The sequence below is a fragment of the Antechinus flavipes genome, chromosome 4 (assembly GCF_016432865.1).
Source record: "Antechinus flavipes isolate AdamAnt ecotype Samford, QLD, Australia chromosome 4, AdamAnt_v2, whole genome shotgun sequence".
Taxonomy (NCBI): Eukaryota; Metazoa; Chordata; class Mammalia; order Dasyuromorphia; family Dasyuridae; genus Antechinus; species Antechinus flavipes.
In genome coordinates, this window is record NC_067401.1 from 247,963,892 (window position 1) to 247,978,659 (window position 14,768).

The 14,768-nt window shown below is 32.0% G+C and overlaps 1 protein-coding gene across 1 annotated transcript; it reads left to right on the top strand.

Annotated features, from left to right (window-relative positions):
- The first annotated feature begins 8,689 nt into the window (after positions 1 to 8,689).
- Positions 8,690 to 9,604, top strand: LOC127561929 (olfactory receptor 14A2-like). Its single transcript, XM_051997296.1, has one exon. It carries the CDS (start codon positions 8,690 to 8,692, stop codon positions 9,602 to 9,604), a length of 915 nt encoding a protein of 304 aa, XP_051853256.1.
- The last annotated feature ends 5,164 nt before the right edge of the window (positions 9,605 to 14,768 follow it).

Sequence of the window (14,768 nt, forward strand, 5' to 3'; positions counted from 1 at the left end):
GCAGGTATAATTTGATTTTATTATAATAATATGAAAAGTAACTACAGATAGAAAGAGGATTGTACTGGAAAAAGAGGAGAATGGAGGTAAAATGAGGGAAATCACATCTCATGAAGAGGCAAAGAAGATCTATTATAACTGAAGGAAAGAAGGGAGGGGAATGAACATTGGGTGATTCTTACTTTCATCAGATTTGGCTCAAAGAGAGAATATTAGACAGATTTGGTTTCACAGAGAAACTTGTCTTCCCTTATAGGGAAGGGAAGGAAGGGGAAAGAAAAGGAGAAGGGAAACTATACACCTCTCAGATTGGCTAAAATGACAAGAAAAAATTATGGTGAAAGTTTCAGGGAGTGTAGGAAAACTGGGACATTAATACATTCTTGATGGAATTGTGAATGGATCCAGCCATTATGGAGAGCAATTTGGAACTATTCTCAAAAAGTTGTCAAACTGTCCATACTCTTTGATCCAGCAGTGTTTTCCCTTGGCTTATATCCCAAAGAGATTTGAAAGGAAGGAAAGGAACCCATATGTGCAAAAATGTTTGTGGCAGCCCTTTTTTATAGTGGCAAGAAACTAGAAACTGAGTGGATGTTCATCAATTGGAGAATGACTAAATAATTTGTGGTATATGAATATTATGGAATATTATTGTTCTATAAGAAATGAGCAGGAGGATGATTTTAGAAGGACTTGGAGAGATCTACATGAACTAATACTAGGTGAAATGAGCATAACCAGGAAATCATTATACATGGCTACAAGATTCTACAATGATCAATTTTGATGGATGTGACTTTTTCCAACAATGAGATGATTGAGGCCAGTTCCAATGATCTTATAATGAAGAGATCCATCCACACCCAGAGAGAGAACTGTGGGAATTAAATGTGGATCACAACATAGCATTTTTCACTCTTTTTTATTGTTGTTTGCTTGTGTTTTGTTTTCTTTCTCTTTTTTTTCTTTTTGATCTTATTTTCTTGGGCAGCAAGATAATTGTATAAATATGTATACATATATTTGATTTAATGTATATTTAAATATGTTTAACATATTTGGATTACTTGCTATCTGGGTAGGGGGTGGAGGGAAGGAGGGGAAATGTTGGAATACAAGTTTTTATAAGAGTCAATGTTGAAAACTTCTCTGTGCCTATGTTTTGAAAATAAAAAGCTTGAAAATGAAACAAAATAAAAAGGAAAATAGTTCTCTGATGAGAATAATAGAGTTTGCAAAGGCACATTTCTCTCTAGGAAACTCATAAAGAAATAAAAGGGAATATTTAGAGCTAGAATGGATAACTGAAACCATTGAGGATAATCCTATCACTTTGCAGATTAGTAAATAGAGGCACAGAGACAATCATTGAACAATCCTAAGGTCACACAACTACCATATACAATAAACAAGCCCAAGAGATAGATTTTCTGGGTAATTAATAATCAATTTATTAATTAGGCTAGCAAATAATCTATACATTAATGGTTAGTGGTTTCTTTCAATCAGCCCTAATATGCTTTTTTAAAAGGGATGCCCTGATGAAAAATCAACCTTAATAAACACTTACTGACATGGTCAGCTCAAGTCTTCAGCTCCTCTTGTTGCTAATGTGGCTAGATCATGAAACTCAGCACCACCAACAATCTGGACAAAGGAATCCATCTACATCCATACCACTTTGGTGAATTTTCTCTTTCATGACCTAAATCCCAATGAAAGTGTAAGTACATGGGTTCAATCCCTCAGGGCAAAATTAAATTATTTTTTCATTTTAAACAGAGGTAAGTTCTCCTAGTTAGTTGGGGTCCTTTTTAATATCAAAGAACATGTACTTTAAGGATTAGGATAATCTCCTCTATCAACCAAGCCCTTCAGAGAATGGCTGACTGACTAAACAGGGACTGGTCCCAGAATAAGAAAGTAAAAAACCTGAATCCTAATTAATAATGGTTTGTTAATATAATAATAATAAATATATCATAATTTCTCTCAGAGGCAGGACCATGTTCAAGCTAGAGTAGACCCCATTGGACAGGTCCCACTTTTTAAAAAACTTGGCTCTCCATATTCTCCAACCTATAAAAAATCAGAAATGATCCTTCAACAGTCTAAAGAGAATCTGTTGATGATCAATTCTGATAGACATTGCTTTTTTCATCAGCGAGATGATTCAGATCAGTTCCAGTGGACTTGTAATAGAGTCATATGCACCCAGAGAAAGGAATGTAGGGGGTGAAGTGTGGATTACAATATAGTATTTTCATTTTTTTGTTGTTGCTTGCTTGCACTTTATTTTTCTCATTTTTTTCCTTTCTGATCTGATTTTTGTTGTGCAGCATGATAATTGTGGAAATATATATAGAAGAATTGTGCATGTTTAACATATATTGAATTACTTGTTATCTAGGGGAAGGGTTAAGGGGAAAGGTATGGTGTTCTCTTCTTTTTTATAATATATGATGGTTTTCTGGGAGCAGGTTTCTTGGGGAGATTTTCTGGAAGCAGCTTTAATTTCAGTTCAGATTAATAATCACCTCAAATGCAGCCAGCTGATTAAATCCAAACATTTATTTTCTCCTTCCAAGTCTTGTCTCTTTCCTTGGGCCCGGTTAGCTTTTTTAGAGGCCTCTCTCCCTCCTTGGTTCCAAGAGCTCTTGCAGCTTGTCTTTTGTTGCCTCCAGCTCCCTCTGAATCTTGGTTCTCACTCTCCAAATGATCTCTCACTCTGTCAATTTTTCGAACTGACTGACTTCACTAACTAAGCTCCTTTTTATGCTTTTTTAGAGGTGTCAATTCAAAGGATGACTCCTCCTCTGAGAGTGGGATTATGGGAGATGTGAATTCACAAAGTTACAAAGTTAACTGTGTTATCTCCGGTACTTATGAACTCCAATTTGTAAGCCAATGTGTGAATTCTAAAAGGTGTAAACTCAAGCATTGTTTCTACCAATTCCAGTGAGTTATCGCTAGAATTCTAATATAAAGGGAAGGAAAAAATCAGAATATCTGGTTTTTTGCAAGCCTGAATATTGAAAATTATCTATACATATGTTTTAAAAATAAAAAGCTTTAATATGAAAAAGAAAGAAAATGTATATGATAACATATATGAAAGAACATTCAAAATGACATAATTTCTTTTATCTTCCTCTATTAGAATGTAAGTTCTTTAAGAATATAAAATCTATCATTTTTTCATTTAAATGCTCAGCATGAGGACAGTGTCTGTCCCACAATAAATACTGAATAGCTGTTTTTCATTTCACAAATTGATTCATTCATTCATGGTACTCCTATTCAAGTCTTACGCTTGAACTCCTCTCAAAAAATGAAAAAAAATTTAAGTTGAGAGAAAAGTAAAACTACATGAATGGTTCCAGATAGATTTCAACCCTTCAGACTTGTGCCATCTGAACAATTCCAGGTATCAGCTAAAAGAAAAGCTAATTTAGAAGAGATAATGGAAGAAAAGAATTTTAAATGAATATTCACTGAATTACATATAATATAATATATATGTATATATATATAATAGCCAAGTGAATGAAAAAATATAATATTTGAGGCCACAATACAAAGTCTAATTAGAAAAAAAAAAGTACATGGGCTAAAAAGTCTATATACAAATGTTCCAACATTAGACAACAAGCAAAATGAATGAAAAAAGATCTTAATTCAAAGTGGAAAATTTGACCTCATAGATATATTTGAAATTTTATGACATACATGCTAATTCTTGGATATAGGTAGAAAAAACTCTACATTATTCAAAGAATAAAAAGGGAGAGAAACAAAAGGATTCACACATGGAGAATAGCTGTATTCATATGAGAAAATCAAGCACTCAATAGAAAGAATAGTTTAGACCATCTAAGGAAAGATCAAAGGAGGAAGTATTTTGTCTGAAAAGTATGCTATAAATAATCCAGTAAAAAAAAAAAAAGTAACAAAAAATAACTTGGTGAATTAATTGAAAAACTGACACAGATTCATTACATGGTATTTGCAAGGAGACTTTATTTAGTAAAATATGTGAAATAAATTTCTATATCAAAAGAAATGAAGAAGATATCATCATGACATCTTTCTATAACTCAATAAATGCTGACTATGCCTACTACTAAATAAATACCAGGCACTGGGAATACAAAAACTATATATGTGTCAACTTATCAAAGTTAAAAAACTATCGCTTTCTTTTGATAAATGGAGAATTGTAAATTATAATCATTGTACATAGTATCATTTTTCTGAATAAATTTTCCTAATCCTTACAAACACATGTATTTTGTTGCTGGGATTATTTTGTTTTCACTGAAGTAGGAAAATCATTAATAATTCCCTATGGAACATGAATTTTAGGAGTTTGGTGAGAAAGAAAATTAATTTTAAATTTAATCCAATGGATACTAGGGTATTTATGTTTTTATTAAAATGAGTCATAATATCAAGGAATTATTGAACCCTAAAATATCCCACAATCCCCTAGGAATCCTTCTAATAAGCTGGCAGCAGGTTCTGGGGTTTGAGCTACTCAGGGACTTAAGACCCATGATACACAATGGATGCAGGAACACCCTAGAGAACTTCAATTCTATCATCCTCAGAAGATGTCCAAAAGGTAGATAAAGGAAAATAATATGATGAAAGTGTCTGGCAAGTATTTCAATATCAGAAGAATCAATTAGGGATTAAGAAACTTGATTGTTTACAGATACTTTAAATGCTTCAATCAAAGTTTTAGTTTTTGTTTTTTTAAGTATTCATCATATCTAAAAAGATGCTAAGGCTTTGTATTCCAGCATACTTGCAGCGGGTCTAAGAAATGGTAAAATCGTACTAGGACAAGGAAGAGAAGGGTCAGTAAATTTTTATTACTTCCTGTTTATGAATCTCCTTTCCTTTGAAAAATCCTTCCACTTCCATTTAACAATATTGGATAATGTATGGAGATCTCATGGTCTTATCCTTAAGCAATGGATTGAAGAAATAAATGGATTACAAGGTATGAACTTACATTTTCTTTTGTCAAAATATATGTACATTATTATATTTATAACTAAGATTATAAAAAATTAGTCTGCCAGCAATCTCAAATGAGCAGAAATATCAGAGACTATATGAGTAAATGTTGAGAGTATTTCTAAAAACTTGTATGTGTGACTAAAGAAGGTCTCTAGTATGAAAAAAGGGGAAAGTGTATGCAAAATTGAAAAAATGATAAAGATTGCTTTAGAGATTTTTCTATTTCCAATTTATTCTCTCCTAAATTTGGGCATCTTCTCTTCTCTACCCTTTAATAGTACAACTCCTTTGTGCTTCTCCCTTCCTACCTGATCAGATTTCTGAGTTGGCTCATCTTCTCCCAGTAATCTCCCTGCCCACTTGGAACTAACTTCATTCAGACTGTCTCCAGTTTCAAAGTTACACAGTCTTCCTCAATCGTTTCAAAACATGTATACTAACATCTGACATCAACCAAGCACAAATAAAGTAAAAAGTGAAAAAATTCAATGCAACTAAACTATCCCTTAAAAAGATAATAAAATTTCAAGTATTATAAAACAATATGGTTAATCATTTCAGGAATTTTAGAATTCAGAAAGTTTGGATTGAATCCAATCAATCAAAAAGTATTTATCAAGTTCTTACTTTAGGTCAATCATTATTCTAGGAATACAAAGTCAAAAATCAGAATGATCCTTGCCTTCAAAAATGTTATAGACCATTTTAAGGAGGTAAGATATACATATATAAATATATTAAAAATGAATATCAAATAAGTACAAGGGGAATTTAGAGGAAAAGGCAAGATGTTTGTTAAAATGGTTAAGAGTTTACAATGGTATGCATTTTGTTGTTGAGATTATTTTGTCTTGACAAAGGTTGACAATTAACTCATAACTGTCCATGGAACATGGATTTGGGAGGCATTGGATTAGAATGAAAAATGAATTTGAAATATAATCTATTGATATTGGGATATTTATGTTTTAATCAAAATGATTTTTAGGTCTATGGATGACTAAATCCTAAAATGTCCCACAACCCCACTGGGGTCATATTAATAAATTGGTCATAAGTACTGAATGGAGGACACTAGATGAGACTTGAAAATTTGGGAATTCTAGGTAACTGAAGTGAGAAGGAAATGTATGTGAGGCATGGAAAATGGCAGTGCAAAGACATGGGAATGGGAAATAATAACAGATAAAAGGAATAGCAAGAAGGGATTTAGGGCTGGACTGTGGGGGTTTAGAGGAAAATAATAAGCAATATGAGTAACAAGAAAATTTGAGGTCTGATTCATAAAAGATTGCCAAATACAATAGTTTAAACTTGATCTTGGAAGTATTAGGGAGGAACTAAAGTTTAATGAGGAGTAAAATGCCATGCTGAGATTTTACTTTCAAGAAGTCAGTTTGACATCTGTCATTTTGGACATCTCTCAATTTGGAAGGTAAGAAAGTTAGGTCAGAATAATGGTGATTGCCAGGGAAAGTATTAAGGGATAGAAGTACTGGTAGTCCCAGGGAAGACAAAGAATAGGTTTCTGAAGATGAATGCCTAGAAATGTTGGGAATTTTAATAAAAATCCCAAAATCTCAAATGAAAACAAACATCTTAAAAGTTAGGATTTTAAAAGGTTTATTGAGAAAATAGAAAATCTCTCTTACTGTCCATTTCTGCTTCTCTTTATTTCCTAGCAACATCTAGAGAATATATCCTTCAACAATCTAAATATTTGTGTTTGAAAAAAATCCAGTCCACTGTTTAAATCCCATTTTACTGTATAAGAGTAATAGAGGATGTATGTGTATGTACACACACTGACATATATACATGTGTTTAAACATATTTATACACACACACACACACACACATACAAAGCTTCATAAAGCACAAAGCTATCCCTGAGACTGTCAAAAGTAAACTCTCACTCTCACATCTTCCTAAATTCTGCAATTCTATTATTAAATGATTTCTTTCCAATTTGTATTGTGATTCTTGGACTTCTAGAAGTATCTTAAGACCTCAGACTGGACATTGTTCATCTTTCACACTATGCAGGTCTAGGAAAAAGGTTTATATATAGAAATTGATAAACAAAACTTTGTGGAAAAGTATTGTTGAAGTGTATTTGTCAATAATTCCTTTTGTTTATGTAGCACAAGTTTATTTACACATATTCTTCATAAAATCAATAGTTTCTTTGAATATGCCATTTTAGTAATTCATGAATTTATGGGGATAGATAATAACAATAATAGCTAACATTTATATAGTGCTTACTATGTGCTAGACACTGTACTTAAAATCTTTATCTTTATTATCTCATTTGTTCTTTACTACAATCCTGGAAGGTAGGGATGTTATTAGTCATGTTTTAAGATAAGAACACTGAAGCAAAAAAAAAAAAAAAAAAAAAAAAACAGTTAAGTGATTTGTCTAGGTCCCATAGGTAGTATTTGAGCCCAGATTTAAACTCAGGTCTTTTAGACTTCAGACCTGGCAATCTATCCAATGTAACGTTGACTTTGCTTAAGATAGAGGGATATTTTAAGTCAGGCAAGAAGGATAAGAATCTGGAGAGAAAATTGTTTCATATTCCACCAAAGAGTGTAAAACAGTCTCAGCACAGACAAAGGTGAATTAGGAGCTAGTTCTCCAAATGACAATAGATTTATAATTCAAGATGGCTGTCCTGAATTACTGTTGTTCTAGTCTTTGATTAAGGAAGAATATAAAATTAAATGACCCAGATTAATGTCAAACCCAAGATACTTCATTTCTTTGCCTAACCATTCTTATTCTGGGTTAATGAGCCTTTAAAAATGACATTATCTTGGCTGAGTTAACCATCCTATACAGTAGACATCATTTAAAATTGTTAGAGAATCTACATCATTATTATTCTTGAAAGAATGGAAAGAAAACTATTTACTCATTAAAAGAAAGTTCATGTTTGCCTCAATGCAGGAATCTGAGGAGCTTTCAACTCAGTCTTGAAATCTGAAGCCTATGTTAGCATCCATGTTATACAAAAAAATATAATCACTAGAAAGTTATAAAACCTCTCTAAGTGTTTAGTATTTTATTTTTAAAATGTTCAAATGGTACTTGAAAAAATCAACTTCACAAAAAGCATGTGATTAAAAAGTTGCGTAATCCTTAAAAATCATGCAATTTAGAGAGATATTACAACTATTGTCATATTTTTAAAAAGCAAGGATATCATTCCTAGAAATGCAGAACCTTTGGAAGGTAAAAGAGCCTTTAAAGGGAACTTTAGTTAAATTAAATTTTACTTAAGAAGTTCTTAAGCTGTTTTGTGTTTTTGGCTTCTTCTGGTAAATTATATGAAAGCTTTTTAAGAATAAGAGCTTTACATACATGAAACAAAATAAGGAGATTTCAAAAGAACCTGTCTATGTTTCTGTGCAGTTATTAAAATTTGTTTTCTAAATCTAAATCCACTTCCTTAAGGTTAAGATATTTTTATATAGTTTCATCTATGCATTTGGCAAATAACCAAAACAAAGTAAACAAAGGGACTCTGATTTACATAAGATCACAGAGAAAGTCTGAACAAAGAGATCATGATATTCAGCAGATTCAGCTTTCTCAATATTTGATAGCTACTTCTTTTCTCTGTGCAGACAGTCAAGAGAACTCCCAGAGTATGGCCAACCTCACCATGGTGACAGAATTTCTTCTCATGGACTTTTCCTATACTTGGGAGCTTCAGATCTTACATGCCATGCTCTTCTTGCTGATCTACCTGGTGGCTCTGATGGGGAACCTGCTCATTTTCACCCTCATATCTCTTGATGAACACCTCCAATCCCCCATGTACTTTTTCCTGAAAAACTTATCCATTTTAGATTTTTGCCTAATTTCTACCACAGTTCCTAAATCCATTGCCAATTCCTTGAGCCACAATCATTTCATTTCTCTGTTGGAATGCATTTTACAGCTTTTTTTAGTTATTTTCTTTGCATCATCAGAGCTTTTTATCCTAACTGTGATGTCCTATGATCGATATGTAGCCATCTGTAAGCCCCTGAACTATGAAGTCATCATGAACAAAAAGGCTTGTGTAAAAATGGCAGCTGCTTCCTGGTTCACTGGAGGTATGTTTGGGGTCCTATATACAATTAGTACATTCACATTGTCTTTCTGTAGTTCCAATGAGATTCATCAGTTCTTCTGTGATGTCCCTTCCTTACTCAGAATTTCTTGTTCTGATACACATATTGCACTTGATATAACTACAGCTATTGGGTTCAGTTTAGGGATTCTTTGCTGCATTTCCATTACTATTTCTTATGGTCCCATTTTTTCAACTGTGCTGAAAATTCCAACCACAGAGGGTCGGTCAAAAGCCTTTTCCACTTGCCTACCCCACCTCTTTGTTCTTACTCTTTTTATTACAACTGCAGCCTTATCTTATCTAAGTCCACCTTCAGACACTGTCTCAGTTGTAGATCTGTTGTTGTCTATGTCCTATATAGTGGTGCCCCCAGTCTTGAACCCTATCATCTATAGCCTGAGGAACAAAGATGTGAAGAATTCACTAAAGAAGTTCATAGCATAAAACACTCTTCAGAGGGTTTTATCACAAAGGCTTTTCCATGATCAAATGCTTACTTTTTAAATATTTTTTTATTTTAATAACTTTGTTTTTTTTAATTTATGGTACATAATAAACATTTCCATAGAGTGGGACAAAAAAAGATATTCACACATGAAATTGAAATTCTATTCTTTTTAAATATATGATAAAGTTATCATGCACCTTTTTTTTCCTATTTTTTTCTTATATCCACCTTCCCTGCTTTGGAGATGGCTACTACTAGACAAATTTATGTGGAAATCATTCTATAAATACTTATATCAGTTCTTAATCTGGAGGCAAATAATGTTTTCCTTCATAAGTCTTTTGTAGCTAATTTGGGTATTTATAATAGCCAAAATGACTTATTTGCTCAAAGTTGTTCTTAAAACAATAAAGTGGTTACTGTATACAATATTCTTTTGGTTCTGTTCATGTTGCTCTTTATTATTTCATTCAATTCTATGCATGTTTTTCTAAAATCATTTCTTATAGTCCAGTAAGATTCCATCACAATCATATATCACAACTTGTTCAATCATTCCCCAAATGATTCTTCTATTTTCCCTGAAATTTCCAGTTCTTTGTCACCACAGAAAGAGCTGCTATAAATATTTTAAACTATATAATTATTTTCCTTTATTCCTAATAATCTTTGGAAACAGACCTAGTAATGATATTTCTGAGTCTTAAGTCAACCAATTAAGAGTACCAATTTTTTGACATTCCATCCAACTTTTGTTACTTTTATTTTCAATCATTTAATCTAATCTGATGGTATAAAACGGTTGTTTTAATATGTGTTTCTTCAATCAATAATGAATTAGAGCATTTTTCATATAAGTGGTTTTGATCTCTTCTCTGGAAAATTGTTATTTGACTATTCATCAACTGGAGAATGGCTTGCATTAATATAGATTGACAAAATTCTTCACATATTTTAGCTATGAGAACTTTACCTGAAAAACTTTATAAAAAAAGATTTTCCCCAATTTTTGCTTTCCCTCTGATCTTGGTTACATATTTTTCATTTGTACAAAAACTTTGTAATTTAATTGATAGAAAATATCCATTTATACCTTACTCTGCTCCCTATCTCATTTATTCATAAATTATTTATCCTCAAATCTGACAAGTTATATGTCCATATTCTTCAAGTTTTATTGCAATTTATCTCTTTATATCTAAGCATTGTGTCCATTTTGACTGGTAAATAGTGTAAAATATTGGTCTATGCCCAATTTCTACTGTGCTGCTTTCCAGTTTTTCCAACAATTTTTACCAAATAATGAATTCTTATCACCCTAATTTGTATTTATGCTTGTCAAGCACAAGATTACTATATTGATTTGTGCTGTAAACTAAATGTCTATTCTATTTTATATTTCTTAGCCAATATCACATCTTTGATAACTGCCTTATAGTTTAAATCTTATACTTTTTTATATTTTTATTTTCTCATTTGATATTATTAATTTTTTCTTCTTACCTAAATTTTGTTATTATTTTTTCTAATTCAGGACAATAAATTATGGTGTTTTAATTGGGATGACATTGAATATATAATTTAATTTGGGCATAACTGTCATTTTCATTATATTGGACCTGCTGACCCATAAACAGAAATTAGGAAGGAAGGAAGGAAACAAAGAAGGAAGGAAGGAAGGAACGAAGGAACGAAGGAACGAAGGAACGAAGGAAAGAAGGAAGGAAGATTTTTATAGGCCTTTATATTTTTAAAAGGACTTAATACAACATAACATCTCATCCCTGTACTAGCCATAAAAAATGCTATTTTACTGTTAAGTAAAAACCTCTGAGTGGGCTTTTGTTTCCTTGACCTAGACTGGAGGTAACTCCAGAGAAAAATCTCTGTATTAGTGCAGTCTTAGAAAACTAATTTGGGAGATAAGAGTTTAAGTGACTTGCCTAGAGTCATACCAATACTGCATCTCCCACACTTAAGTGAGGGTTTTATCACATGATAGATGAAAAATAGATCTTCAGATAGATATATACATAGATACACAGATAGACAGATAGACAGAATTATAATAGATCTTGCAAAGATACTTCTGATGCTAAATGGCATTATGGATAGGTCACTGGCCATAGAGTCAAATGTGTCAAGCACTTGTTAGCATTTTCTAGCACGATATTTTTCTGGAAGGGATCCTGCTAACCACATTTTAAGGAAGTCATACTTAATTTTATGTGAGAGATTTTCCCAGAGCAAAAAAGAAATAAAGAAAAAAAGAAAGAAAGAAAGAAAGAGGCTATTTGCCCCTTATCTCTGAGATTCAAGTCAACAATTGAGATTATTCAGAATCTCCTTTAAAAGAAAAATTCCTCATTAGTTTCTCTTTAATAGATCAAGCACAAAAGGATAACCCATAGAATCTTCTCATGTAGGGGTAAGGTGTGAACTTACTAGTAGGTCTATATCCCAAATAAATCAGAGAAAAAGGAAAAGGATTTCTATGGACAAAAACATTTATAGCAGTTCTTTTGTGGTGGATGAGAAGATCAAGACTGATTCTGTTTCATTTCTACATTAATCCTATTTGCAATTAATTAATTTGTAATGTAGTGACTTTTATCTCACTACTGCTTCACTCCTTTAAATTTTTTTCTCTGAACTTAGCTTAGAGTTCAGCTAACCTCTAATGAGCTTAGTTCAAAATCCTGGTTTTTGCCTCAAAATAATTTCCATAGCTTGGGGAATGTGTATTAACAGAAAGGGAGTTGGGTTTGATATCAGACCCAACTCCCTTTCTGTTAATACACATTCCCCTACAATAATGTTTGGTTTGCTGTCCAAACATCTAAGATACTATCTTCCATCTGGACTCAGACAATTAGGACTTTTTAGTTTCATGAGAGAAGAATGGGGAGGGAGGGGTGATTACTATCATCCAATTACCTTTTTTTATTAAAGCTTTTTTTCAAAACATATGCATGGATTATTTTTCAACATTGACCCTTGCAAAACCTTATGTTTCAAATATTCCTCTCCTTTCACCGACCTCTCCCCTACATGGCAAATAATCCAGTAAATGTTACACATGTTAAAATATGTTAAATCTAATATATGTATACATATTTATACAATTATCTTGCTGCACAAGAAAAATCAGATCAAAAAGGAAAAAAAAAATGAAAAAGAAATAAAAATGCAAGCAAATAAAAGAGTAAAAAAGCCTACACTGAGGTCTACATTCAGTTCCCACCGTCCTCTCTCTGGGTGTATATGGTTCTCTTCATCACAAGGTCATTGGAACTGGCCTCAATCATCTCATTGTTAGAAAAAGTCACATCCATCAAAATTGATCATTGTATGATCTTGTTTTTGCCATATATAATGATCTCCTGGATATGCACATTTCACTTAGCATCAGTTCATGTAAGTCTCTCCAGGTCTCTCTAAAACCATCCTGCAGATAGTTTTTTTTTTTTTTAAATAGAACAATAATATTCCATAACATTCATATACCACAACTTTATTCAGCCATTTTGCCACTGAAGGACATTCACTCAGTTTCCAGTTTCTTTCACTACAAAAAGGAATGCCACAAACATTTGTTACATGTAGGTCCCTTTCCATCTTTTAAAATCTCTTTGGGATATAATCCCAATAGAACTATTGGTGAATCAAAAGGTTTGAGCAATTTGATAACTTTTTAAGCATAGTTCCAAATTGCTCTCCAGAATTACATTAATGTCTGAGTTTTCCCACATGCCCTCCAACATTGAGCATTATCTTTTCCTATCTAAGTCAATCTGAGAAGTGTGTAGTGGTATCTCACAGTTGTCCTAATTTGCATTTCTCTGATCAATAATGATTTAGAGAACCTTTTTATGACTAGAAATGGCTTCAATTTCTTCACCTGAAAATTGTTCATATCACTGGACCATTTTTCATTTGGAGAATTGCTTGAATTCTTGTACATTTGAGTCAATTCTGTGAGGCCTTCATCTGAATACTTCAATGTAAAAATGTTTTCCCAATTCATTATTTCTCTTCTAATCTTGTCTATATTACTTTTGTTTGTACAAATATTTTTCAACTTAATATAATCAACATTATTTATTTGGTGTTTAATAATGAGTTCCAGTTCTTCTTTGGTCACAGATTCCTTCCTTCTCAACAAATCTGAGAGGTAAACTACCCTATGTTCTTCAAATGTGCATATAATAACATTCTTCATGTCTAAATCGGGGAACACATTTCAAAACTTATCTTTATTTCCCAATTTCTCCAACAGTTTTTTATCAAATACTGAGTGATTGGTCTGTAATTTTCCTTCTCTGTTTTCAACCTACCTGGTTTAGGTATCAGTACCATGTCTGTGTCATAAAAGGAATTTAATAGGACTTCTTCAATTCCTATTTTTTCAAATAGTTTATATAGCATTGGAGTTAATTGTTCTTTAAATGTTTGGTAGAATTCACATGTAAATCCATCTGGCCCTGGGGATTTTTTCTTAGGGAGTTGATTAATAGCTTATTCTATTTCTTTTTTCTAAAATGAGACTATTTAACCAATTTACTTCTTCCTCTGTTAATTTGGACAAGCTATATTTTTGAAGGTATTCATTTCATTTAAATTATCAAATTTATTGGCATAAAGTTGGGCAAAGTAACTCCTAATTATTGCTCTAATTTCCTCTTCATATGGTGGCAATTCTTCCTTTTCATTGTTAAGACTAACAGTTTGATTTTCCTTTTTCCTTTTTCTAATCAAATTTACCAAGTTTTTATCTTTTGTTGGCTTTTTCATAGAAACAATGCTTAGTATTATTTATTAATTCAATAGTTTTTTTTTTTAACTTTCAGTTTTATTCATCTCTCCTTTTATTTTTAGAATTTTAAGTTTAGTGTTTGATTCTGGATTTTTAATTTTCTCTTTTTTTTAGCTTTTTTAGTTGCAAGCCTAAATCATTGATTTCCTCTTTCTCTTTTTTATGCAAGTAGGCCTTTAGAGATATAAAATTTCCCCTTATTACTGCTTTGGCTGTATCCCACACATCTTGGTATGACGTCTTATTATTGACATTCTCTTTGGTGAAATTGGTAATTATGTCTGTGATTTGCTGTTTCATCCAATCATTCTTTAGGATAAGCTTATTTAGTTTTCAATTACTTT